Source organism: Pholcus phalangioides, unplaced genomic scaffold (assembly GCF_987345545.1).
Source record: "Pholcus phalangioides strain wild (caught in Gottingen) unplaced genomic scaffold, Ppha-v1.0 ptg000003l_1, whole genome shotgun sequence".
Classification (NCBI taxonomy): domain Eukaryota; kingdom Metazoa; phylum Arthropoda; class Arachnida; order Araneae; family Pholcidae; genus Pholcus; species Pholcus phalangioides.
In genome coordinates this window covers 7,726,831-7,751,121 of record NW_028301596.1, presented here as the reverse complement: position 1 = coordinate 7,751,121, position 24,291 = coordinate 7,726,831, and the positions used below count along the sequence as shown (strand labels likewise).

Below are 24,291 nucleotides of genomic sequence, written 5' to 3'. Positions count from 1 at the left end.
AAAAAAAAAAAAATTCAAATTTTTGTTAATAGAGAGTGCTGCAGGAAAACGAATCGCGTGTTTCTGAACCTCAGCCTTTCTTTAATCTCTGCCGTATCAAAACGTTTAGCCGGCGATTCATGGCAGAGATAAGACAACTTCACTACTGGTGCTTTATACACCAATGTCAACATCACAATGAAAACATTTATGTAAGTGCCAGTAACAGGAAAATTCAGATAGAGCTGTTGATCGTACACCTTGTTATTTGATAGGACCCTGATTAGTATATTTCCAGTTATTTCCTTTTGTGCAGTGCTGTCTATCGACCAAAATGTGAAAATAATAATAATAATAATAATAATAATATCCCCCTCCTCTCTCGCGAGAATAATTTCATTGCAAGAAATATTCAAATATTCCGATTTGTCCCATTTTTTATGAATTTCTAAACTATTTACGGATTTATTTGACACCCTATATATATATTGAAGCACCAGAAATTGTTTACTGTTTCATCTGTTGCATTAAAATTCTTAGTTCGGTATTTAAAATTCGTTGTGAAGTCAAAAAATTTTGGCTTAAGAGAGGACTGAAATTTTAGTCTAAAAATTCAGAAAAGAACAAAAATCTAGCACTTGGTTTTAAGTTCGATGTTTCATTTCACCGAGCATAATAATTTATATTTCATCCGAAATATATATGCCGTGTTCAAATCATCTCCTGAAATTTGTTTTCTCCCGAATGAAAGCAGACTCTCAATTAATTTATCCTGGTATTTCAATCAACATATATTCTTCATTTTTTGAGAAACTTCCAGAATATGATTGTGAAACTCTCATGAATAGACAGAATTTGAGCTTTCAGAAAATATGATTTTTACCCAGAGTTGATGTTTCGAAAATTTTCCGAATAATTTTTTTTTGAATATTTCTTCGATTTTTTTCTCTGGTTACGAGAGAGTGTGTGTGTCGCTAATTAATACGTTTTCAAGGCAGGATTTGATCAGTTTTCCTCTCTTAGGGTGTGAACATAGTGCGTCCGTATTTGCGATTCTAGAAACCCGCGTCGTCCCCGATTGGCTAAAAACCCGAATTTCAAGGTAAACAAAGTTGAAATTCGGGGTTTTAACCAATCGGAGACAACGCGGGTTTCCAGAATTGAAAATGCGGACGCATTATGTTCACACCCTAAGAGTATATGGATATTATATATTCCGAAATAATAAATGCGGTTATAGATTAGTTATAGTTTAACAATGTCCAAACCTGGTAAACAGTATAAAAACAATTAAAAATTATTCGGAAAAATTTTATCTTAATCAAAAAGAGATGTTTTCCTTCGTAATCTTTGTATTTCGGGATGTCATTGATAGAGATAAGCAATTAATATCTAGTTGTGTAATCGTACTCCAAGCTTATTTGATCATGTTTGTTTCCGTACTGCGCACGATTTCTATACGCATCCTGAGTCAAAATGAGACGCAAGAGTGCTTGCTCAACAGGATGGAGAAAGAGGATTTTGGACGACCATTCAAGGGGTTCCACTGATTTGGCACACCTTTTAGACTTTGAAAAATTAACAGGTGCCATGTCTTGCTCGAACAAAAAACTGTCTAAAAGTTCTGATGCTTCAGAAAATAAAAATTTGATATGTCTATATTTCCAAAATATAGCTCTTCCACTGCATAGGTCAGTGATATTTATTATCGAGTGAATCTAAATTACTTTGCATCAAGGAAAGCATCCTCACCCCACTCAGCATCACAAGATATACGATTTTTTGGACAATTCACGTCGCTTTGTCTGTGCTGTTTTATAAGGGAGAAGGTTTGCATTTCGGTTTTGCATACCAGACATTTGAATTACTTTTATTATATTAGGAACAGCACAGTTCATGTGCGAGACAAATTTTATTAATTCTTAATTACATCAGAGATTTTTTTTTCACTTTTTTCACGTAAATTCTGTGAATAATCTTCGTTTCCTGAGGAATAGTAAGGAAGAAAAAACCTTGTGTGAACTTTCTGTCAATATTTATGGGACCCATTTATGAAACTGTAACCAACAGTCATCAATCAATCTTTTAATTCTTCTCACAATTTCATCATCAGTCATCATGTTTTCTCGGAGAGCAAGCTTTTCGACCTTTCAATGTCCAATAAATAGGTTGTCTATGGCATCCTCACACTTCCAGCCAAAAAAAAAAAAAAAAAAAAAATATGGATTTCTCAGCGCAGGGCTGATCAGAAAAGTCTCGATTGCTATGCCAAGACGAGAAAAATGCTAATTTCATTCTTCGACGTAAGAAAGCACGCTTGTGTTAAGGCAGGGCAAGACAAGGCAGCTTTTTTAACAAGCTTAGTCATTTTTGTTCACATTGTACGACGCAGTTGCAATTTTTCTGGCTAACCGGTGATCATTGCACCATACAAATCAACGTGAACAACAATGACTAAGGCTTGTTTAAAGCTGTCTTGTGTTGTGTCGAACCAGTATGCGCCCAGCCTTATACTTTTCTAAAGGTTTTGACTTGTAATACATACTTTCGACATTTTTTTTTCTAAAAAGCGCAGACCATGAAAATTATTTTAAGTGGAAATTTTTAGTTCTTATTTGCAGTTATCACTATAAAATTTCCATGCATCTACAAGCACAAGTTTTCGAAACATGACGTTTTTTTTTTTGGTAGTCCTTAAAAGCTGTCCTTCCACAACCTTAGACAAAAACTTCTTTGTCTTAAGGTCTAAAATTTCGATCCGAAAATTGAAAAAAGAAAATTAAAATTTTCTCCAAGTTCAGCATTTCATTTTATCGTGTATGGAATTTTTCATTTCATTCAAAATCCGGAAATTATATTCTCTCCAGCGAATATAAAAGCAGATTCTCAATTAATTTATCCTAGTATTTCAATCAAGTTTAAGGTATTATTCATTTCTTTTGAGGAATTTTCAGAACACAACCTTGAAACTCTGATTAATAGAGAGAATTTGATCTTATGGAAGATATAATTTTTCCCAAAAGTTCATATTTTGAAAATATCCGATTTTTTTTATAAAATATTTCTCTCTTTTTTTCTTCTTTGGTTGCGAGTGTTTGTCACTAATTAATAATTTTCCAAGACAGGATGATCAGTTTTCGTCCCTCAGGGTACATAGAGAATATTTCCGTAATAATGAATGCGGAAATCCAAATATTCATGCCGTACTGAGCAATAACTCATCTCACTCATGTGGATATGTTCCCTTCCCTTGGAGGTTGATCCTCAAAACTATCGTCGAAAGGCACTTCCAGCACAATAACAATACCGCACACACCACACATATCCTCGTTGATGTTCATTCAACTATTAAATTCTATTAAATTTTCGTACCGTTTCTTAGTCACGGATTCTGTTCATTGGAGAGTATATACCACAAGCATCAAGAATTTCTCTTAATAAGGGACACATCGAAAAAATATATATATATTAATAAAAAAAATTGAAGATTTCTCTGCTGCCAAACCAACCTGAGAAGTTCACTTGAGAGTGACAAAAGTTTCAAGAATCTTACAAAATTACAAAAAAATTATTATTATTAGAATTGTACAAAATTTTCGATATGAAATCCCTCCAAGCAAATAAAAGTTTCATTTTCCTCTGTTCCGTACATAACGCATTTTTTCGAATAAATAATTAATTCTATTGGCAATATTCGGGTGACATAATAATTTACGTAATTTAAAAATTTATTATTTATAAAAAGGGTAAATAAAATCCTCGTGTGTGTGTATTCAATGCGCCACGTCTCTCAAATTACTTATCGGCTTTGGATAAATTTGCTACCGTTTCATCCTCAGAGATGAGTTGATGCATTTGTCTGGAACAGGGGTCTTTTCAACTTTTCGTGAGCACTACCTGTGTCAGTCATCAAACGAAGAGCACCTTTACGGCAACTTTGGCACATAAGCAAGCCTCAAATAGTTGTAATCCTTGGCACGAAATCTTACACGAGCATTGAGCACTACTCTTGATGCTTCCGAGATTACCATGGTGCTCCCAAGCAACGGGTTGAAGATGACTGGTCTGGAAATGTGTGTGAGAGTAAGTGGTGCTATCTAAGGACGCAATTAGATAAGTAATGAAGAATATTCCTAAAGTACTTCATATTTAATTTATTAAAGGGCCCTTAATATAAATAGACCTATTTGAATGTTGAAATTTAATTTTCCTATAGCAAATGACGAAAAAATTCAGGGATGCTTTTATTAAAAATACTTTCAATAAATTTAATAAATTTTAAATGAATTTCAAAGTGAGAAATTTTAAAATATAGTGCCTTATAAATTAGTAGATGGCTTAAAAGTTTGGAAAAATTTAAATAATATGTATATTTGAATACGGTTTGCGAAAAAGTCGCTCCCACGGAGGGGGATTTCGAATACTGTATCGAAATACAGTCGATAGAGAACGCTGTGGAATGTAAACCATAGAACTTTTGACCTGGATCTTCTTCAATTTTCTCCTGTGTCCGAAACGTTCGTGAAGCTTCACCCGGCGATTCGTGGCCGAGGCAAAACAATTTTACCAGTAGTGCTTTATCCACCAATGAAAATTATCCATACAATGAAGCCTTGCGACAGCGGTTCGGGAAAATTCAGGAATTAGCTACAAATCGTACACCCTGTGTGTTTTTTTAAAAATAAAACTCTGATTTACAGAATTCTGGTGATTTGCTTTCGTGTAACGCCCTTTATCGACAAAAAATTGAACTAAAAACTTTTTTCCCACACCAAAAAAATCTCTTCGCGTTAATAACTTTTTCGCAAATTGCATTCAAATATACCAAATTCCTGCAAATTTATAAATTTTTTAAATTATTTACGAATTTATGAGACATTTTGCGTTGAATGTTTAATTTGTAATGAATTTAAAAAAAATAAATAAATTTTAAAACTATGATGTTTTTAAATAATTTTTTGTTTAAAAATCAGATAAGAAACCAGATTATGCATTATAAATTACTGTATTTCAACATGTATAAGGAACGCCTCTTTGTCAAAACTTGGGGGGGGGGGGGGTTCCTTATAAACTGAAGAACCAAAAAAACTGGTACAGGTATGCGAATGATGAGATACGGAACCAATCAGAGTACGGCGCTGCGGTCGGCAACGCCTATATAACACAACAAGTGTCTGGCATAGTTGTTAGATCGGTTACTGCTGCTACAATGGCAGGTTATCGAGATTTAAGTGAGTTTGAACGTGGTGTTATAGTCGGCGCACGAGAGATGGGACATAGCATCTCCGAGGTAGCGATGAAATTTGGATTTTCACGTGCGACCATTTCACGAGTGTACCGTGAATATCGGGAATCCGGTAAAAAATTAAATCTACGACATCGCTGCGGCCGGAAAAAGATCATGCAAGAACGGGACTGACGAGAATCTTTAAACGTGACAGACGTGCAACCCTTCCGCAAATTGCTGCAGATTTCAATGCTGGACCATCAACAAGTGTCAGCGTGCGATCCCTTCAACGAAACATCATCGATATGGGCTTTCGGAGCCGAAGGCCCACTCGTGTACCCTTGATGACTGCACGACACAAAGCTTTACGCCTCGTCTGGGCCCGACAACACCGACATTGGACTGTTGAGGACTGGAAACACGTTGCCTGGTCTGACGAGTCTCGGCTCCAATTGCTTCGAGCTGATGGACGTGTACGGGTATGGAGACAACCTCATGCACCCTACATGTCAACAGGAGACTGTTCAAGCTGGTGGAGGCTCTGTGATGAGGCCGAGGCAAAACGAGGTATGGGGCGTGTGCAGTTGGCATGATATGGGACCATGATACGTCTAGATACGACTCTGACAGGTGACAGGTACGTAAGCATCCTGTCTGATCACCTGCACCCATTCATGTCCATTCCGACGGACTTGGACAATTTCAGCAGGACAATGCGACACACCACACGTCCAGCATTGCTACAAAGTGGCTCCAGGAACACTCTTCTGACTTTAAACACTTCCGCTGGCCACCTAAATCCCCAGACATGAACATTATTGAACATATCTGGGATGCTTTGCAACGTGCTGTTCAGAAGAGATCTCCACCCCCTCTTACTCCTACGGATACATGGACAGCCCTGCAGGATTCATGGTGTCATTTACCTCCAGCACTACTTCAGACATTAGTCCAGTCCATGCCACGTCGTGTTGCGGAACTTCTGCGTGCTCGCGGGGGCTCTACACGATATTAGGCAGGTGAACCAGTTTTTTTGGCTCTTCAGTGTGTGTGGATAGTAATTATCGATATATGTTTTCATTTTTCCATATTTTTTTGCCCAAAAATTCAGGGAATTCCCTGTACATGTCAAAATATGGTATTTTCGTGTTCTTAGGTGTTTAGAAAATGGAATTTTTCAGAAAAGTATTCAAAAAAAAGAAAGAAATTTCTTCATATTTACCCTATATGAACCCAAATTTTCTACGACACATGGAAGTTGGATATCCCTTCCTAATGGGATGGTTACATTAGGAATCGCTTCGGAAAATTCCGGTTCTGCTTCGTATGGAGATCCTGTGAAAGAATTTCGAAGGGAAAAAAAATTAATCCTCCGTAATAAAATTTAAATTCGTATATATGGATGATGCTGATTAGTATGCATTACCTGATTGAAATTGTCAATTGTTATGAAAAGATATACAGAACAAAAATAGTAAAAACAAGAAAATTAAAATTTCATAGAAAATTAAATATGTTGCTATCTTAGTTTTTTTTCATTCACAAAATGATTTATTAAAGAGTTGTAAATCATTATTCACTCGTAAATCATGATTTATCAATCATTATTTAATTCTAAATTCGTACCTCTTCAAAAATAATAATACAATAAAAATATTTGTATTAAAAATGATCACATTAAACCATAACATATTGGATCGATAGCTCATGGATATTACGATAACATATTGGAAATTACGATAAAATATTAGATATTACTATAAAATATATATGAAGTTCCTTCATCAGTAACAGAAATAGTGAGAAATTCTTCTTATATAGCGGCAGTTACACGCTGTTGTAGACAAAAGAATCGAATCCACTGAAAGAGAGATAATTCGACTCTTTTGTCTACAACAGCGAGTAACTCCGGTTATAAGGAGTATTTCTCACTATTTCTGTTACTGACGAAGGAACTTCATACATTTCGGAATTAATTTATTCTCGGTCTATACTTCTGCTAGGAGTTACGTTTTACAGTTCCAGTGACAGGTTCAATCACCGGGAAGCGATATGCATTGCTGTTACGAACGAAATTGTTCCGGCTCTGCAAGCACGTCACTGCCTTGCAGCAGACACAGTCCTCATGCAAGACGGAGTTCCTCCACACATTGCGGTGTGTGTTAAAAAATGTTCTTGAAACGCATTTTACAGAAGAATGTGTCATCAGCCGGCAGTTCCCTAATCTATGGCGTCTTCGATCCACTTAATCCATGCGATTTTTTCTCTGGGGGCATTTGAAACGTCTGGTAAGTCGTGACAATACAAGAACTTTACCTAACCTTAAAGGCAGCATTTTACGCCACGCGCTGAACATTTCCCCGCACACTTCGGTCAGTTGTGGAACGTGCCATCTTGCGATTTCACATGGTATCCGAAAATGATGGTCATCATTTGGAACATGTTTTGTTACAGTAACAATTGTGAAAGTGTTTAACAATTGTTAAAATTGTAAACGTTTGCCTAAATATGCCATTTCTTAATAAACCCCCCCCCCCTGGTGGAAACATGTGCAACTAATTCTTTTTTCCCACTGAAACAAATCCCATCACTTCATGATGTCCTCCAAAACTTTTTCTAATTTTCTGATGACTGGTTTTGCCTGTAGGCTACTTTAAGAATAGGGTCTTTTAATACGCCCTGTATTTAACAATGATATGCATATTTATCAATTATGTAAGTATGAAGAGATCATAAACCAAACGTGTGTGGAATACAAGGTGACATCATCTACACAAGATGATTATATGCTGCGATTTCACACATTATTCTGTAAAGTAAGAACCGCTGGTGAGAACGTCTTGAAAATTTGCATGATAATTAACGTCCATTATTCCTGAAGTAATGGGATGTTTGGCGTTGGGGGAAAAAATAGGTGGCGCTGTACTCGTGAACACGGAAAATTCGCTCGCTGAATGGAAACAATGGCGTATAACAGTGGTTCAAAAACTTTTTGGAGCATGACCTTCTCTTGATATGAATTTTATATATTGGCGAGAGAGATCTCCTCCCACACACATTTCTCTTCTCCTTCAATTAATAACTAAGCGGTAGATGGTGCTGCACCGATACTATTCATTATATGCATAATCAACTCTGCATTTTTCGCATTGCTTTCAAGAACCGACATTTTGATCGAGATACGTTAGTGCTCGTACTTGTATGTGTGTATATGCAGCGATACATTAACCTGTGTTTGACCAATAAAAGTTGAACGATTGTAGGATTTGTTATCATCAAAATCTGCAAGTACATGATTTCATCAGACCTGATAACTGAAATTTTACAGGACTGTCTGCAAACATGGAAAAAAACCCGATTTTTTTTTTCATTTAACTGTTTTGTGAAATCTTTCGGAAACCCACAGTGTTTCTGGGGAACCACTGGGGGTTTAATAACAGTCAGCCAGGGAAAAATGACAATTTAATTAACATCGCGAAATTAATAATTCATGAAACCATAACAAAAATTAAGTCAGGAAACAAGAACCTACGACTTACACAAGAAGTATTCAATATGTTGTCCTCGTATCTTGCTACGAGTTTGAAGCTCAAAACACTATGTTAAATAACAGATCGGAGTGTATGTGTTCCACAAAGATCGTGTAGAATTGCTGTGGAGGTAATTTATGAATGCTATTGTTTCAATTCTGCGAGCGAATTTCCCGCGTAAAACGAGTACAGCGCCATCACTCGGTGAATTTTTATTTATTTTTTCAAACATTCCATTACTTTGGGAGAATTCATGCACATTTTCGTATCATTCTGACCAGTGGTTCTTACTTTATGGGTCATTCAAGTATTACGTCATCAGCATCAAGGGGGGGAGGGGTTTCGGATTTGCTCACTTTTGATGATATGGGGGGGTGTGAAGGGGGTTTGAAGGTTGCGTACGTCATCTACCACCCTTTATGAAATATAAGCGGCTGACGAAATTTTGCTGACGGGGGGGGGGGGTTCAGTGTTTTCCTTCCAAAGGAAGGGGGGGGCCCGGATTAGAATCAATTCCAGTTAAATTGAATATTTAGTAAAAATTCAAGAGTTGGCCACACTTAACCAAACAATGAATGAAAGTGAATTCAAGAAATTCTGATGCTATGTGGATTGTTGAGAGAGAGAGGAATTTTCATTACATAAAGAAGTGTGAACATATGGTATATAGTACTTGCATGTACTACGGGGGGAATTTCGAAATCTGCAAATTTTTATGTCGAACGATTTTGATCAGTAAGAAGCTTTGTTTTGCCTTCGGAATATGAAAGAAATGATGACGTACATAAGATTAGTCTTCAGCATTCTGGTTTCCATCGTTCAGTCGTTACAGGAAAGTATGGAGCTCTTATTGATGTTATCGATGAAGTCAATGTGATAAAAGTGAGGTAGGCCGATTTGCAATCGTGTAATTTGATTTAAAAAAAAAAAATGGGGGAAAAAGGGACTTGTTCATTGTAGGAAAGTTTGTGTGTCTTTACGAGAACGTCTGAAAGTTTTGAAATTGAAGAGAAATTAACACTGCTAGTATAGATCAGATTCCCCGTCCCAAATATCCCCAATAACATGTGTTGACGTTGAGAGAAGTTTATCCGGTATTTTCAGATATTTCTATTTCTGTGGTGTTTGGTCAGAACATAACTCCAAAATTACATTTTTGACATATAAGCATTTTCATTGTCATTTAAAAATCCGAAATAAAGCATACACACAAATACAAAAGAAAATATTATACACCAGCATGTTGTTTAGCCGTACGCACGTATATATTTGTGCAATTATCTCAGTAGTTATAATTAGCAAGACTTACTTTTAGATCAAAATGTCATTTTTTTTGAGATATCATGTTGTGACCAAACATCACAGATTTTGGCTTGTAGATTGCCTAATGCAGGGCCGTAACTAGGATATTTTTCCACTTTTGAATTTTTTTTCAAAATTGAAAGTAGGGCTTTGTTACTAGGGCAAATTTTAAAGTTACCCTTTCAACTTTAAAATTCTATAATTTTATAACGGTGTTCTTTCTTTGTTCTCACTTAAAACAGCCACCCCCTCTAGTTTCGGCCCTGCCTAATACTCCCATAAATTGTTTGTACGAAAAATTTCATTGTTAATTTTCGATAAAATCTGACATTGAGAATGAATGTGATTTTCAATACGTACTATGAGAATTTTATTTCTCTGACCTGTAATTAATATAACACGACTGGTTGAGTTTCTAAAGAAATTTATTTCATTATATTAATAGCATTTTTTGCCATTTTTGGAGGAATTTTTCTTCTAGTTTTAAGGACATTTTCACGGCCATTTTTCAGGGTTTTTTTTAGGTCAACAACATCCAAGCCTTGATTACAATCAACCATGTATAATCAACAAAGGTATAGGATGCAGGTGAGATAGAAAAGAGAAAACGATGCGTAAACCAAATATTTTTCCCAGGATAAAATCTATTGGAAAATTTCTAGCTTCTCTAGCGATGGCAAGAACTGATTCAACCGTAAAATTTTTTTATTATACTAAATCTCCATGGGTATATCTGAGATATACATGTTCAATGATATGACTGCCTGAAACGAAACCAAATAAGTCGTAAAAAAAGGAGAGAAAAACAGAGAAGAAATCGGAGAAAAAAATGATTTTCGATTATTTCTAGGTGTGTAAGAGGAAAAGGTTCTAGTTTCGGTAAGGATTGGAAACAGAAAGCACTTAAGTCTTTCATATTGATATCACTCTCACGTATTTTCTTCTTTCTTGTAATAAGAACTGTGTACTTACTATCTCACGTATATTGGACATTGTACTTTTTTTTCCTCCCCAACTTGATTTCACTTCCTTTTTATACACTTTCCTTACATTTCTTATCTACCTACTTGACTCGTGTTGGTAAATAAAAGCTCTTTTTTTGAAAAGATAGCTTTTTTGTTTTGTACAGCTTATAATCATCGGGAAGGTATATAAGTTTACGTAACTTGCTTGAAAATCTGTTACATCAAGGGTGTTGAATCTTTAGGCCACTGATTCCCAACGCGGGCATTAACGTCCCCCCCCTTGGGGGCAATGAAATTTTCCAGGGGGGGGGGGCGGTGGAAGCTACGGGTATAACATAGGATCTTATGGGTTAGATTGCGTTGGGGGGGGGGGCGATGCGACAAAAAATGTTGGGAAACTATGCTTTAGGCCAAAGTTTCCCGACCTTTTTTGTCCGATCGCCCACTTCTTCAGAATTTTTTTTCTCCTATTGCCCCCTCCCCCAACGCAATCTAACCAATAGGATCCTATGTTATACCCATAGCTTCTATCGCCCCCCTCCCCCCACAGAACCATTCCATCGCCCTCAAGGGGGCGTTAACGCCCACGTTGGGAATCACTGCTTTAGGCCATCTTCGTTGATGTGGAAACGTGTCGCGGGCTTCTTAATTAAGTGATCCCGAACAGCGCCGAGTGTTACTTAAGTGTATTAGGTTACTTATCTGTATATTAGGGGCGGGGTGATTCTGGGGGCGGGGGAATTTGGTCGCGGGGCGGGATATGGGGGGTTTCTGGGTGGTCGGGTGGCGGCTGTTGTGAGACTTGGCCGAGGATGTTTAGTCGGGGTTTGGGGGGTGCGTGCGTCCTGGTGGTGCCGGGCGGCGATGCTGGGCTATTTTTGGTTGGGAATGGGATGGGGGCATGGTGGCGAGACAGTTGGTGAGGGTCGCCCTGGGGGTGGTAGATTGGCTTGGGGTGGCTTCGCCTGACCGGTACACCGGTAGGGTTTTCCCGGCTCGTCCGCGGTCTTATCACCACTGTGCTTAAATTGAATAGCGATAGAGCCTGAACGAGCTCGGTTCATTCTGTATTCTATCTGCACATGAGAGCTGCGGATCACTTAAGCAATCTGTGAATATGCCGTGGGTCTCGGTCAGTGGGAGATCTGAAAATCGCCAGCGGTGCACGTAAAAGTGATTTGGAATAGTGCTGCCGGCAGCTTGAGGGATCTCGAACAGCGCTGCGGGTTTCATGAGGGCAAAAATTTGGTTACCTGTAAATGTGTCACGGGTCACTTGAATAATCTGTAAATCAACCGGCCGCTTGAGTGATCTGGAACTGAGCCGCAGGTCACTCAAGTGATATGGTAATGTGCCACGATAAATCTGTAAATTTCTGTAAATATGTCGCCGGTGACTTAACTGATCTGTTAATGTGCAGCGGGGTACGTGAGTGATTTGGAACTGTGCCGAAGTTACTTGAGTGATCTATAAATGTGCCATCTGAGAGTTTGCCACTGGGATCTGCTGGTGACTTTACTGATCTATAAATGTGGCTCAGGCCACTTAATAGATCTGGGGTACGACGTGGGTCACTCAAGTGACGTGAAACTACACGGTGGTCACTGAAGTGATCTGGAAATGGGCCGCTTTCATTTATTTTTACAAAATTAGGACTGGGGGGGGGTATTGGGCCACATTTGGCCCTAAGGGCAATGAGTTGAGCATTTTTACATTATATTATCTTAACAAATATGACGTGATGAGGATGATTATGTGTGAAAATTTGAGTCAGGATTTTCCTGAAATCGGTATTATTCATATAAGTTCCAAGATCCTTAACAGATAGCGATATATACAACAGCAGGGATTTGCAAATCCTCCTTATCCGTGGCAAATTTAGAAATATTAAATATCTCGTTTCAGCCCTGCTCGGGCACTGAATCTTGAATTAACGACACCTTATGTTGCCGTCAAACGTTTTTCAATGGGATTTTTATCTCTAAAATATCATCTCAAGGCACAACGTTCATGAACTATTCTATAATAAGATATAATAGATATTTTTATACATTTCCTCTAAAATTACAATTGTTATGAAACGTATAATTTTCACTTGAATTCATTCATAATATTTGTGTGAAATCTTATTAGCATGGGAAAGAAAAGTTTAGGGGACACAAATCAAACCACACCCAATGGAAAGAGAGAAGAAACTAAATCACGTGACTCCATTATTCGTAACGCAAATTAGTGACCTATCAAAAGAAGACAATTGGCTGAAATTTTTTTTTATTAACATGTCAAACTTGATAATATACTATATTTCTATATAATGTGTTATTTTGCAATCGTACTAAGAAAAAACTGCAATTTCATAATTTCAAGCAACTCTAAGCAATTCTTTTTGTTTTACGTTTCGTGTTCGGTAGGCATTAATTTAATGAGTAATTAATAGTTTTTTTTAGCATTTAATGAAAAAAGAATGAAATAAAATCTCAGTTACTTTGATAACGCCCATTAAGTAAAACAGTCAAACCTGGATATACAAAGTCGTATAGGAACGAGGGAAAACATTCGTAATATCCGATATTCATCGTAACCGATACACGATAAATATTTAATTTCAATGAGAAGAATTCACTTAAACCAGTTACCTCATCCACGAAGACAAGATAAATGGTTGTCTCGAACAGAAGAAAATTAAAATTATAATGAAATTTAATTATAATTTAAATGAAAATTGCACACGTATGTCCCCAATATAAATATCCACGAATTTTAATCCTGTAGTTCTCAAAGTGTGCATCGCGGCTTTTGTCAGAGTCGAGTTGTCAATATTGATCCATGTGCGTTCAGTGCTTTGAAGTGGTTTCTTTATTAGGCCGGTATTACACTATAAATGTTTGATAAAATCCGTTTTATAAAACTTAAAGAATCCTACCGATAAAACTCATAGGTTACATTCGCGCAAATGCAACCTATAAACGTATTGGTTGAACTTTTCAAGTTTTATAAAAGGACTTTTAGAGAAAACCTTTATAGTGTAAGCCCGGCCTTATATTGTTTTGGAAAGCCGTGGTTAAACGTTGACTGAGTGAGGGGAGGGGGCACTGTTGGCAAAAATTCAAGAACCACTGCTGAAAGTGGTTCATTGAGTTGTTTAATTTTAATACAGTGTTTTCATTAAACATTTCATTCAACTTCTGGGGTTTACATAAACTGACAAATGCCGATTCCTCTTCATTCGAGTGGGTCTGGAATTGAACAGAACCAGCGCTATCTATATAAGAGATACTAATCCCCGGCCCGGCAAACATAGTTCGCCGTACGGGGTTCCCCGAAGGGAGAATTTATTTTCTCCACCAAAAAAAATCAACTTTACATCTTACCCCAGGGAACAACCATTGCTAGAGTTATCACCGTCGGACAAAAAGGATGGCACTGGCAGAACACACCCATAGATTTTTCTCAGAGTAGTACAGTAGTACGTACTACACGTTCGGAGAGACTTGGTGTCTTAAAAAATACTGTGTGTGTGTGATGTATTACTTAAAACCTACGAATAAAATTACTTTCTCTCTCTCAGAGAACTTAGAAACTCGTAAATATGTCAGTTCGTTATAAACGATATTTTCAACATTTCAGTATTGCAGGTTCACTGGGATGGAAAAAAGTTAGTTATAATTCACGATATTTCGTGATATTTGATTTCGTTATGGATGGGCTTGACTGTAATTAAAATCCATGCACACACCTACTGGACGTTAATCTGATCAGAATAAACGTTCCCCGGAATAATTCATTTTACTGATCCACAATAGATATGGGATTGTAGAAATCACACTGAAAATCCCGTTAATTCTAATGTTTTTTTCTGCATGAAATTAGCTTTTCAGATCTTTAGCAGTTGTTGAATATATCTCAGGGAGAGAAAGGGACAAAATAGACTTAATTATAAGTACTCTATTGTACAATTGTACAGTGGTTTTTCCACCTTTTCACAGCTGGGGACGATGAAAGTAGTTGAACAATATTGTGGACCAGCAGAAAATTAAAAACGGGAGAAACGATTTGTGTATCGGCAAACAATAAACTGAAGAAATGATTTGCGGAACTGGCAACAAATTGAAAACGGCAAAATTTGTACCGGCAAAAAATAAACAAATGAAAGAAATAATTTACGGACCGGCAGAATTACATAAATCTTAAAAAATAATTCGCAAATTTCGGCTAAGACAGAAACGAAAATCAATATATGTATAAAAACAAAATATAATATTTAAATAAATCTAAAATAATTATAAAGTTTCTGTATGAATTGGACGATCTGTTTAGTGGGCTGAAATCGGTCCACGGACCATAGGTTGAAAAAACACAGCACACTGTCCTATATCCTACTCAATAACGTATACTAAATGTTCCACAACATGACCGGTTTCAAAACCTCACAAGTCTGGTTTCAAAAACGTATAACTTAATTGCATTCAGAATAGTCAACATGGCACTTTCCAGAATTCCAACAATATACAACGAATTATACATAAAAAATTTCGCAAACATTTTTTTTTTGTAATTCATAAACAAATATGTCTTTCGCAAAACACATATTATCTGTTTTTCCGACAAGAATTTTTATGCAGTCCCTATTCTTATAAGTGTTCTCTATCTAACAAGAAACACTATAGCGTCGACAAAGAAGAATGATATTTACATTCCTCGCATCAACTTCAAGTTATTTGTGCGGATAAATAAATATGTATATATGGAAAGAATGGGATAGAGATTCAAGTTTCATGAAAAATGGGAGAATACAAGGTGAAAATAAATGGATGACGGAAGTGATGATCCTCGAGCGAAATCGAGCAAATTCTTTGAATTTTTTTTTGGTGCCTCAAGATCATTGATGCAAAGGACACCATGTACTCCGCGTACTACTGCAAGTGTACGAATAAATTTACGATTCTTGTCGTTACTCTAAAGGATTCGAAACACGTCCCAAACTGTTGTGTGTGTGTGTGTGCATTACCGTCTTCATTTTTATTCATGCGTTTACCAGGGATGTCTTCCTTTTTTAGCTTTTTTTTCTTCTACTAAATGTTTTACAGCGTTTATACTCCTGTGTTTATATACGAGAGGAAAGAAATTGATTTCAGGAGGAAAAATAAATTTTCGATTGTACGAGGAGGAGGAAAAGAAAGGAATCGTTCTAAAAATGCTAGCGATGTTTGTTAAAGGTTGCTTTATTATTTTATTTTTTGGATATGTTTTCTATCGAATTGTTTTTAGTCTTTTTTTGTGTTTTAGTTTTCTTCTGATTTAATTATTTTTATTATTCTTAAAAAAATGTATTCAGCGTATGATTGTGTGTGAGTGTGTGTATTGTAAAAGTTAAATTTTTAAATTGTGAAAAAATTTATTATGTGAACTGGAAGGAGAAAGCAAAAAGTTTGAACATTTAAAATTTCAAAAAGAAATAAATTAAAGAATTCAAAAATGAAAAATTCAAAAAGGAATTAAAAATTGAAAAATTCAAAAAGGAATTCAAAATTGAAAAATTCAAAAAGTAATTCAAAAATGAAAAATTCAAAAAGGGATTCAAAATTGAAAAATTCAAAAAGGAATTCAAAATTGAAAACTTCAAAAAGGAATTCAAAATTGAAAAATTCAAAAAGGAATTCAAAATTGAAAAATTCAAAAAGGAATTCAAAATTGAAAAATTCATATAGGAATTCAAAATTGAAAAATTCATATAGGAATTCAAAATTGAAAAATGCAAAAAGGAATTCAAAATTGAAAAATTCAAAAAGGAATTCAAAATTGAAAAATTCAAAAAGGAATTCAAAATTGAAAAATTCAAAAAGGAATTCAAAATTGAAAAATTCAAAAAGGAATTCAAAATTGAAAAATTCAAAAAGGAATTCAAAATTGAAAAATTCAAAAAGGAATTCAAAATTGAAAAATTCAAAAAGGAATTCAAAATTGAAAAATTCAAAAAGGAATTCAAAATTGAAAAATTCAAAAAGGAATTCAAAATCTAAAAATTCAAAAAGGAATTCAAAATTGAAAAATAAGTCATGGTTAATGTCTAGGGCTTTCATAAGGCGAGAGAACAACCTATGACTTTTCAATTTTGAATTCCTTTTTGAATTTTTAATTTTTGAATTCTTTGATTTATTTCTTTTTGAAATTTTCAGTGTCTTTTTTTTTGCTTTCTCCTTCCAGTTCACATAATTAATTTATTCACAATTAAAAAATGGAACTTTAACAATGTTTTTCCACTACACTGCATATTACAGCTGGCTATGGCGCTGGTATTGGTGAGTTCTCCCCAGCGCGACCCAACCCGCACGGGTCCCGGGAGGGGCAGAGCCTGGGTCGTGTCTGGTCTGTCGGTATTGGTGAGTTTCGACAAAAATTAAATTTTCATAATGTACATTTTGTATATGTATATAGAAAAATGCAAAATATATTGTATTTATTTCTAGATTAATATTTTCTGCATTTATTTTTAGATTAATATTTTTCTATTAATTTATTATTTATTTGTTTGTTTATTTTGTTATTTGTTTAACGTATCAATTTATTTATAGATTAAGTACTTTTAAAATTATTTATATTTTTCTCGACTAATTAATTTTCTAATTTCTATCTTTCGCTGAGAAACATTTTATTTTTATTTATTATTATTTTTACAATACTGTACATTTCTTTTTTTTGGTTTCTAAAAATATTTGTAATTTATTCATTTGTTTTCTTTGTTTTTGAAATCATTTATTAAATTTCATAACTTTTCTCCTGATTTCGGACTTTTTCTACAATTCTGGATGTTTTAAAATTATAATATGCAAATTTTTTGCATTACATCTTTTTTTTTTTTTTTAGCTTTTGAAATTTCAATCACTGTTTATATAAATTCCCATGGTCCTGTACAAAATGTACCGAACTTAAAAGTTAAATTGATATTTTGTGTGAATTTTAAAATTTTTCAAAAAATCATGAATACACTGGCCCGAAAAAAAAAAATCACAAATTCATTGTGAAAAAGTGAATTCGTTTCCTTTTAATTGACAATTTCAACAGTGTAAAGGAAATATAACATATCATTAAAAATTTATGTTACTTTAAAAGAACATACAATTTATTCGATGGAATTATACGAAAAATTCAGAGTTATCGTAAACAATTTCTTGAATTCTGAAGTTTTGAGAACTTGTAGTTAATAGATGTTTTTAATTTAAGAAATTTGAGAATAGGCTGGGGATTATAATTCTCGTTAAAAAATATCACTTCCACAAATTTTTGACGTGAAATATAAATTTTTTATATGAGTAGAAAAAATTTAAGGTATCCGACTACCTTTCTCGTCACTTTTCTTTAAAATGGTTTTGGAGTGAGCTTTAAATATATTTTTTGATAGAAAGTGTCTTGAAATAGTGAAAACAGTGACAAATTTTGGTCTATCTATTATATTTTCTATGAAAAAGTCGTTTTTATATAAAATTTTAGGCAAAATTCATGTGATATTCGAAACACGATTGTAAAAAAGTTTATTAAAGAAATGCTTTGTGATTTTCACAGTGCATTTAGCTAATAATGTTGCAGGTGATGAATCAAAATTTAAAGGATTACATGATATGTGCATAAGTTACACCAAAATATGTTTAAGTACGTGTAAATTTTTTGAAATTTCATCCTACATTTTGTCTATAAAACACTGTAATTCAGAAAATATATGTGATAGGCCTTAGATTTTGGTTCATAACCTCAACAATATATAGCAAAATATCACATTAAAATTTCGTAAGGATGCAATGCATCAATGTTTACAAATCATGTCACAAAGTCAAGTAAAATGTCAAAAAAAAAAAAATAGCATTCTTTGTAAAACAAGTTTAAAGTCTTTATTCGCGTATTACTTGTAGGTAAAAACGCAACACTAAAGTGATCGTAACTTTGGTTCTAAGCATCGTATAAACAAAACAAGGCCCGTTTTGGAATCACAACAAATAGGGCTTTTATAAAAAATAAAAAAATGAAAATTCATATTTTCTTTCAAAATCACGTTTTCAACGTAGTCGGATACCTTAATTATTTTGAAGTAAGTATTTCAGTAAGTTAGGATATAAGTTGAATCAATGTGAAAAATGCCAATAAAAAATTAATATCAATAGCAATTAAATTCTAAACAGAATTCCAATTATATTTATAACGAAAAATCAAAGAGAATTTATTTTGGATAACAACTCACTATGATTTCCCAATTTCTACCATTAATAAATAATTCTCGAGTTTTTTCTCCGATTCCGTTCACGAAAAAATATTCTTAATCTTTACAAAAAAAGGAAAAATTTCGCCCATAAATGAGAAAGGTAAAGAAACTCCCATTAAAAAAAAAGGCAGACAAAAATACATTGATAACCTAATAACTCGCATTCCAGTTCCAGGACAAGGGGAAAAAACACCCCAAAGAATCATATACACTAGACTTTATTAGAAAGATCTTAATGAAACAAGGAAAATCCCGGACAAAATAAAAGGAAACGATTCCGATAATAATAAGGGGGAACTTAAATTAACTTGAGCGTTCGGCTAATATCGAAGCAATATTGAGATAATGGCTTACATACTAGACACAATATCCTCGAATAGGTAATCAATCGATTATTATATGAAATATAAATACCCATAAGAAATACCCGCTAACAGGCTCAATGGCCGTACCAAAAAAAAAAAAAAAAATCTTTGCTATACCCATTTCTTAAAACGAAATAACATCATAAGAGACTATACAGGATACATAGCAAACAGAAGGGTACGCCATTTTGCTGGCGAACCGTTGATCCTCGAGCAGAGGGCTTCAACCTTTTTCCAGTCGCGAGCACTTCCTGTGCCCATCATCAAAATGAGAGCACCCTTAAGGGCAAGTTTAACGTACGAATGCTTGAAATGACGATGATTTAAATCCTTGAATACAATTCCCCCCAAGGTGTTTTATTGTAAAGTTGATTGAGTGCTCGCGAGCACGAAATCGGGCATGAGCATCGAGCAGTCTGGGTACCTGAGGGAGCACCACGTGGCTCGCGAGCAATGGGTTGAAGATGTCTGTCCTAGAGAGGTATATTTCCAATTAGGAAAAAGTATCCAAATAACGTGTAGTACTGAGAATAGTCATTTATGTTTTCAAGGGGTTATTTAGTTATTAAAATAAAAGAAAAAATGTCACTGACACTCAAAAACCAAATTAGAAAGTTGTTGGCCTGTCTCTCGTGATGGGAAAGAAAAAATTCCAAGTTTATGAGTGAAATATGCACTGAGATATTTGAATTTGAAAAACCGGAGAAAAGTTGGGGAAAAAAAGATCTAAATGCGGAAAAACCGTTTTCCCTGCATTTTGCATAGACCGCGCACACGCATGCACGCAACAAACATACACACACACGCGCGCTCGTAATCCGTTAATCAATGACGATTCCCAAATACATTTCACTTTTTTTCGTCATTCAACTTGTAAGAGAAAAATGTTGGGTAATTCGAATTATGAATAAAATGAACAATGAATGAATATGTTGAGGTTGAAATAATCTCCATTCATCTGTCCACGCAGTGATTGCAATTAAAATCGTACTCGGGCCAAATCCTTGTGCTAGGATCCAAAATAGATTCACGTCATCTACGAATTAGTTAACACCATCGATACCTTGATGAAGTTAAAAAAAACACACACACACACACGAAAATTATGGAACCTATGACTTCCTTGAAGCACTCGACGTTTAACAAACCCCTCAGTCAAATCAAAACAATCAAGTTCAACGTCAATCGTTGTGAACTACTCTGGAAATCACGAACCTATACAAGCGAAAAAGATGCTTGCAATCCCGTTTAAAAGCTTAAAAATATTCACCATGATGGACACGATCGAACGCTTTTTGGAAATCCAGGTCCATAACGAAAAAAATATTCTTAATCTTCACAAAAAAAAGAGAAAAAAAATCCTATAAATGACTAATGACGAAGGTAAAGAAACTTTCAATAAAAACGAACAAAAATACGTTGATAACCTAATAACTCCAATTCCAGTTCTAGGATAAGGAAAATGAATACAATCCTAAGAATCATATACTGGACTTTATTAGGAAGATCTTAACGAAACAAGGAAAATCCCAAAGAAATGAAAAAAAAAACACGATTCCGTTAATAAGAGGAAACTGAAACTAACTAGCGTTCGGATAATATAGAAGCAATATAGAGATAATGGCTTACATACTAGAGACAATTTCCTCAAATTGGAAATATCAAGTAAATCTATTATTATATATATATAAATACCCATAAAAAATACCTACTAACAGGTTAAATGGCTGTACCAAAAAAAAGAACTTTTTTTCCGTTGTTATACCCATTTCATAAAACGAAATAACGCCATAAAAGACTATATATTATATCCGTTTTTTTTTGTCCTGGGTCCACGCGCAATTTCTCCAATTTATCATCTCTTGTAAAACAAAAGGGAGAGTAGACACACAGAATAGACGACCAAAAAAAAAAAAAAAATGGTAGAAATACACACACACACACACACAAAAGAGAAATATTACAGACCGCTACAGAATAACATTGGCAAACAAGTCCGGGAGTCCTCCATCCACGCGTGCACAGGAAACCGGAAGCAATAAAATTCCGGAGGTCCACAAGTCGTTCCGTCCCGTTTTTTTTTCTTTCATTGCATTCGTTCTTCTTTCAAGATCTGATCGGGATTGTGTGTGTATGTGTATATATATATATATATATACGTGTGTGTCCACATCTTTCTTTTTTTTTGTGTGTCCCGGACTTATGTTATCCCCGGATGTTTCCTTCAAGGTTAGCTGTTCCGGACACAGAGAAATTTCATTTATCGAAACTCCGGTCCATTGAAGTGAAGGACCATTTAACGTTGAGATTCGGACACGTCACGCGAGTGTTTGTTCCGCCCGGAATCGGACGACCATCATTGAAGACGTGGCATAAAAACCAGAGACGATTGGTGATGTCGGCGTAGTTAGTTACTTTCTTTTCTATATATTTTTTTTCTTTGTTCCCCCTCTCTCTTTCGTGTCTATAGCCATAGAATCCCGGATGCTGATATTAGGTTTTAGCTCCGATATAACCGAAAAATATGTCGTTAATGTTGCCGGGCAGATATTTGATATTGATGGGTGAATCGTCTACATAAAGATATGAATGGTTGCGGTAAAAACGGTAAATCTGGCGACTATGGTTATTTTGGTGAATTAGATCAATATTGCGAATTTATCACATTCACCGGTGATTAAGTGCGATTTTTATAAATTTCGATTTTTTGCATTTAAAATCTTTTTAATGGTACGGTAGCTGTTCTTTCTAATTGCAAATCAGTCAGACAGCAATGAGTTCCTTTTTTGCATACATCCAGACACCTACCATGCAAATAAAAAGATTTTTCAATCCAAACTAACGTCAACCAAACAATCCTATGTGCCTCTTTTTTTGCAATCCAGACATCTGCTATACATTGAACATTGAAGGACCGGACACACCCCGCTTCACAGCTTTGAAAGCTCTTACTGAGATGTGAAGTTGGGTGTGTCCGGTGCTTCAATGCTCAATGTATGGCAGATGTGTGGATTGCAAAGAAGAGATGCATTGAAGCCTTTGGTTGACGAGATTTTAGATTGGAAATCTTTTTATTGGTATGGTAGATATCTGAATGTCTGAGAAAGATGACACACATTAGTGTTTTTTGGCTGACATTATCTCAGATTTAAAATTTAATTTTCATCGATATGTGGTAGATGTTCGGAAGGCAGTAAAGAAGGAACGCATTGCTGCCTTTGGATGACATAGTTTTAGATTTAAAATCTTATTTTACTGATACGGTAACTATCTGAAGGTCTGAAAACACGAGACGCATTGGTGCCTCAAGTTGACATTATTTTAGATTTAAAAGTTTTTTATTGGTATCGCAGGTGTCTAGATGCTGAAAATAAAGAATGCACCAGTGTCTTTCGTTGCTATTACTTCAGATTTGAAATATTATTTTTATTGGTACGGTATGTGTCTGGGTATCTGCAGAGAAGAGACGCATCGGTGTGGTTATTTTGGATTTGAAAGTCTTTTTTTTTTTTTATAGGTACAGTGAATGTCCATAGAGCTGCAAACAAGAGACGCATTTGGCGTCTTTGGTGGACTTTATTTTACATGTAAAATCATTCTATTAGTATGGTAGGTATTAATATGTCTGCAAAGAAGAGATGCATCGTTATTAGCGGTTTACAATTTTTTCGGTGTGACATATATTTTCTTCATTCGTACGGTAGGTATTTGGGATCTGCAAAGAAAAGATGTATCGTTATCATCGGCTGACATTTTTCTAGCTTCAATATATTTTTTCATTGGTGTCGTGGATGTCTAGAGCTTTTGGGAGGAAGAGATGCATCATTATGATATCGCCATTTGCGGATGAAAAAATGTTTCACAACTTTGCCATAGTATATATATATACATACATGGTAGATATTTGGGGGTCTGTTAAGCAAAGATTCTTTGTTAAGCCGGATTTTCCTAGGAGTAGAACTTTTGCGCCGTGTGCGGCGTGAAAACGCTGAATAGTTAAAAACCTGAAATTCAGGTTTTTTTGACCAATCGGCGTTTTTACGCTGCGCGCGCTGTAGAAACCTACTCCTAGGAAAACCCGGTTTTATTTATCGGTTCGAATTTCTTCCAGGTTCAGTTTGATATTGATTATTGGCATTTTAAATGTTTGTAGGTCTGCAAAGAATGTACTCATCTTGAAAAATAGAGATATTGTAATGAAGATAACGCAACATTATCGTTTTTATAGATTTATAAATTTTTTGTATTCGCACGGTACATGTTTTGACGAAAAAGATCATTATCATATCTTCGCTATCGGCCCATTTATGAAACTTTTACTAACAACCTTCGATCTTTAAATTCTTCCCGCCATTTCATGACCAAGCATCGAAGTTTCTTTGAGAGAAAGTATTTTCCATAAGAAATCCCTGTCAGAGAAATCACCAAATATGGTTAATGAACAACCCTCTGTGAGAAATGCAGTACTAAAAGATGTACAGTAATTTAGAATGTACTTCATAGGAGAAAAGAGAAATTTGTCGGATGAATATTTATAATCAAAAGTACATTTCATGCAAAAAAACGGAAAACTGAACATTTTTTAAATGAACAAAGTCGGAAAAGATAACAATCGCGAGTAAAGTTCCGTATACAGCTCATGTTAATTAGGAGAACGTCGTGGAGCAAAAAA

The 24,291-nt window shown here is 35.1% G+C and overlaps 1 protein-coding gene across 3 annotated transcripts in view; it reads right to left on the bottom strand.

The window, feature by feature from the left end:
• The window catches only part of LOC149087984 (lachesin-like), a 294,258-nt gene that overhangs the window by 67,629 nt on the left and 202,338 nt on the right, over positions 1 to 24,291 (bottom strand). For all 3 annotated transcript variants that reach the window (XM_089243370.1, XM_089243378.1, XM_089243387.1), the window contains one exon: positions 6,429 to 6,541. In XM_089243370.1, the coding sequence (XP_089099496.1) occupies positions 6,429 to 6,541 (113 nt within the window). The remainder of the gene's footprint in view (positions 1 to 6,428; positions 6,542 to 24,291) is intronic.